Source organism: Montipora capricornis, chromosome 9 (genome assembly GCF_036669925.1).
Source record: "Montipora capricornis isolate CH-2021 chromosome 9, ASM3666992v2, whole genome shotgun sequence".
NCBI classification, from domain to species: Eukaryota; Metazoa; Cnidaria; class Anthozoa; order Scleractinia; family Acroporidae; genus Montipora; species Montipora capricornis.
Genome location: NC_090891.1, coordinates 24,031,163 through 24,036,162, shown reverse-complemented (window position 1 = coordinate 24,036,162; position 5,000 = coordinate 24,031,163). Strand labels below are relative to the sequence as shown.

The following is a 5,000-nucleotide window of genomic DNA, read 5'->3' as shown; positions in this document are numbered from 1 at the left end:
TGCGCAATCGCATGACGGTCATGGGTTCAATTGCAGTTCATGTCTGGATTTCACAGGATTGCTTGAAATACTTAAATCGCCTTATCTAACAGCGATGATCATTTTTAAAAAAGGCAAATACGTTTGCTACCGGTGAAGATGCTGACATTTGATACATTGACAAAAATTATTGAAACACTGATTTGATAGTATGCGGCAAAAGGAGTTCGCTAATGAAGGGATTATTTTTTTCTATGTTGACTTGGGGATTCTCGGAAAAATATCAAATAGACTATTTTCGAATTCTCACAGCTGGACTGGATCTAGCATGAAATGGAGGCTAATGCGGGCAAATTAATTTGCGTGTGAAAAGATTTGCCTGCATTAGCCTCCATTTCATGCTAGATCCAGTCCAGCCGTGAGGATTCGAAAATGGTCTATTGAAAGTGCTTTTCTCCTTCTCCTTACAGGGACAGTACTTTCCTTAGTATCTTTGCTGTCCCAAGCAATGCTGTTTTCTAGATCACTTCCAACCTCACATTCACGCCCATTCGCTTCCTTAATACGGCTCCAAGGGCCCCAATAACAACAGGCACTACAATGACGTTTTGCATGTGCCAGACTTTTGCAATTTCATCTTTCAATAGTTGGTATTTCTCTAACTTCTCAAGTTCCTTATCTTTCACCCTGTCATCACCTGGGATGGCAACATCAATTATGACAACCTCTCTCTCTCTGCTTTTTATCAATAAAGACAATGTCTGGTCTTCTTGCCTCGATTTCCGATCACACTGGACTGTGAAATCCCACAGTATCTTGAAGTTTTCACTTTCCACCACTCCCTCGGGCTTCCGTTAATACCAGCTATAAGCTCTTTCCAATCCACATTTACCACAAAGTTGCCAGTGAATATACCGCGCCACGTTATCGTGCCTTCCTTTACATTCTGTCTGCGCCAGCTTACCGCACTCACTCACCACATGGGCCACCGTTTCTCCCTTACTTCCGCACATTCTGCACAAAGGGGATTCTGCTGTGTGATCAATATGAAATCTCATATAATTTGTTCTCAAAGCTTGTTTCTAGGCGCTACATATCAGGGCCTCAATACATCCTTTCAAATCTCCTTTTGCAATCCACTGCCAAGTTCTATCCCAGTCAATACCTTCCTTTTCTCTCGCATAATGCCCATACATTCTTTTCTCCTTCCATTCATTCTCCATCCCCTTTGGGTTCACAGCCTCTGAGATTGACTATTTTGCTATCTCCAACTTCCCTGAGTAATGCCTCTTCACTATTTCTCACATACCAGCTCACGTTATTCTCCTCTCCCCTCACGCAGCACTCACAACTGATCAGGCCTCTTCCTCCCTTATTTCTGGCTACGTATATTCTGGCAGCGTCACTTCTTGGGTGTAGTTCCTTATTCATTGTCATGATTTTTCTAGACTTCCTATCTATTTCCTGAAGTTCTTCCTGATTCCATTGTTCCTGCTCCATACCTCATAAGCGACACAGTCCAAGTGTTTGCTGCTTTGATCTTGTTCTTATCATTGAGCTGAGATTTCATGACAAGTTTGAACCGCGTTAAGTACTCTGTACGAAATATGTCTTTCATTTCGTCTCCTTCAACTTGTCCAACTCTAGAATGCCCAGATACTTGTAAACTGCGTCGTCAACTTCCTTTATCGTCTGTCCATTTGTCAACTAAATACCCTCACTTTTACACAACGTTCCCCGCTTCAGCACCACAACACCACATTTATCCCAAATTCTATTCCTATGTCTTGGCTAATCAATTGTACTGTCGATAAGAGGCTTTCAATCTCTGCTTTATTCTTGCCATGGACCTTCAAGTCATCCATAAAGAACAAGTGGTTTATTTTGACATCTCCTAAGGTATATCCAGCTTTGACATTTTGTAGGATCGTGGTCAAAGTTACCATGCAAACAGTGAAGATAAAGCGGGACAGGCTGTCTCCTTGAAAGATATCCCGTCTAAAATCAACTACTGTAAACCGAGTCTCTCCACAAGATGTCAGTTCTATCTTCCAGTTTACCACAGATTTCTGCAAAAAGTGATTACATTTTCCGCTACCTGTGCCATTTTTAAGCTTTCAATAATGCAAGAGTGAGGCACCATATCAAATGGAACAAACCTACTCTTAACCAAAAGCTACAACATGTTGGCCTGTCTGTTCCAGTTTAGTCTTGTTAGTTGTTCTGTTTTAAATGACGACAATTTTTTTTTCAGTTTTTCTTTTTAACGACTTTGTCCCGACGATACGTATCTAAGTATCTTAATCTAATTATTTTGTGTTTGTAAGCAAGCGAAGAATGTATCAATATATCCATTGTATTTTTCTTATAAATAGGTCTAAATTCAAATTGTACAACTCATTCACAACTGAAGATGGCATAAGTATGTCAAAACATGTCTTGTAAAAAAATGCTAAGTGTTGCTTTATTTGCTCCAGTTATTTCTCATCTATTGTTCTCAAAACCATTATCGTTATTATTATCAAATAAAGCCTTCAAGAAAAAAAAAAACATTATGATTTCCTGTACAATGACGAAAGACACAAGGGAAGTGTTGTAGCAAATAGGTTTACACGAACCTTAAGTGCATCAGCCTGAACAATGATCTGATCAGCACTCTCTAACACATCTCCAAATGTCAGCTTTTCCAGGATGGTGCCCTTTGGCATCTTGAGAAGCCGGAAAAGTTCCAACCAGTGATCAGGAGACAAAGCCTCACCACGAACATACTTCAGTAATGGAACAATATTCTTGATAACAAAGGAAAACATACAAAACTGATTGGTTTTAAGAAAAGGCAGTCACAACTGTACCAATAAACTAATTGACGATCATCAGCTGAAAGCGAAGACAATACGGTAGAATTAAATCCCCGAAACAGACAAAGGGGCATTACTTTGACAAATTAAGTATTCACCGATCATTTTAAATTATATGACTCTGCACCATTTACCAAAAAACCAGAAATTTCGATTTGGAGTAAACCTGTTTTGGTGCGTCCAGGCAGTTTCCAAATTTCTCAATTTAAGTCTCGAGTACTACAAATTCTGCTTTTTCAAGCGCAGCATTCATAAAAGGGAAACGTGTGTTCCATTTCCATTCACCAAGGGGCTATTTGCGCACCAGACTCTCTGGTTGTAGTAGTTACAGGGGCAAATACTGAAATCTTCGTAGAGATTGAAATTGACGGATAGCGACTTATCCACTGGATAAAGTTACCTGGCCTTTGAACAATTAACCGAGGCCAGGTCTTTAAAGATTCGCTTCACTAACTACTCCGACCTGTACCTTATACTTTTCAACATCGTGCTGTAGTCGCACAGTCATACTCGTTGGTTCCTTTGGCCTAAGCTTGTCTGACCACGCTGTCAGAAAGTCGTCAAAGCGATAAACTTGGCCCCTGGAAGACGAAAATTAAGAGCCAGCCAATCAAGACCCACTACAGTGCTCCGCTCAAATAACCTTAAAATTTCGACATTCTGAATGACAGAAAGAATGAATTTCTTTCGGCGAAAATTTCACCGTGAATTTCAAGCATTCCTCTCAAGCCAGATTGTCCATAGGGACGTGAATACCGTCTAAAAAAGGGTTAGGTTAGGTTAGGTCGGGTGCTTAAGCTATTGCTTCAAAACTTCCTTTTAAGGCAATATTTGCAACGCCAAACAAAAGCTATTGTCTTTGAATTTGATCAGCTTTTCTTGATACGCTAACACAAACCCTCTTTAAATTGGAATTAAAGCAATTTGACAGAAATAAAAGCGAATTAATAGTTTCACCTGAAAGAGATCCAGTCCTCTTTGGCCAGCTCATCCAAACCATTACTAAACTCCTCATACAGACCCCACATTGACTCGTGTTGACTGATGTCAACTTTCAGCTCCTCTGCTACAGAAAATTGTGGTTCAGCAACATCAAAATGATGACAATCAAAGCTGAAGAAAGAGCGACAATTAACAGGTCAGCACGGCACAGGCAAGGGTCACCAAGCAAGGACTGTTTTGGTTACCTACATGTAGATCACTATAGGGAATTATAACTAGACGTTTTTCAGTGAATAAATTCATAAGGCTGCCATAGACCTTTTTGCTGATACGGCGGCCATCCCATAATAGCTATTTGAAACAACAGAAATCAAAATGGCCGCCGTGTCTGCAAAAAGGGCTATGGGAACTACAGAGAGAACACCTCACCATGGCGAACAAGAGACTAAACTTAAGTAACAACGATGACCATTGCTAAGCATTTTAGAGCGGTTTTCAATTGAGTGTCGAAAGTAATTAGCGAATTACTTTGGTTTTGCATCTACTTCACTCAGTGATTGGTTCAAAGTTTTCGCGCCACTTTTTCAACCAATCACAAGTGAAACCAAAACCAATTGTGGCTCGCGCGTGCACATTTTCCCGCCTTTTGTGTAATTATTTCGAGTTTTGATTGGTTTACTGGATTGTCTCCGTCCTTTTTGATTGGTTAAAGTAATTACTATGGTTTTGGTTTTACGACACTCATTTGAAAACCGCTCTAATTACAATCATAATTTCCTTATATTCCTTACATCAACTTTTTCATGGTTGCCTCCAGTTCCCCAAACTCAGCTCTCCTTTCATTGATTGAGCTGACTGCAGCAAGACAAGATTCCCTGTCTTTGTACTCATCAATGTCGCGAGGTTTTAGCTGGTGCCATCTGGCGCTGAACTTGTCAAGTTCTTGTTGGAATGCCTGTACTCTCGACTCTACATTGCTCTTCATAACTTCAACCTGTCGAAAATTGCTATGTTACTGTGCAATTTATCAATAAGGCGACTGTGAAGATCAATTTTCAACCGAGGGGTTTCGCTTTTCGCTGCACTTGCCGTTTGTTTCCAGTAACATTTGGTCAACCATTAAAAAAGAAACATGCAAAATTGATCGAAATTAGCCAATCTCGATAATGAATTTGACTTACCAACCTGATTGAACTGTTCTCGTAAATTAACCAAACCGTT

The 5,000-nt window shown here is 40.1% G+C and overlaps 1 protein-coding gene across 1 annotated transcript in view; it reads right to left on the bottom strand.

Moving 5' to 3' along the window:
- The window catches only part of LOC138017085 (cytoplasmic dynein 2 heavy chain 1-like), a 108,866-nt gene that overhangs the window by 70,301 nt on the left and 33,565 nt on the right, over nucleotides 1-5,000 (bottom strand). Inside the window, exons 14-17 of the mRNA XM_068864283.1 lie at nucleotides 4,571-4,773; nucleotides 3,795-3,950; nucleotides 3,307-3,418; nucleotides 2,598-2,768 (exon numbers count right to left, since the gene is read on the bottom strand). Coding sequence (XP_068720384.1) covers nucleotides 2,598-2,768; nucleotides 3,307-3,418; nucleotides 3,795-3,950; nucleotides 4,571-4,773 — 642 coding nt within the window. The remainder of the gene's footprint in view (nucleotides 1-2,597; nucleotides 2,769-3,306; nucleotides 3,419-3,794; nucleotides 3,951-4,570; nucleotides 4,774-5,000) is intronic.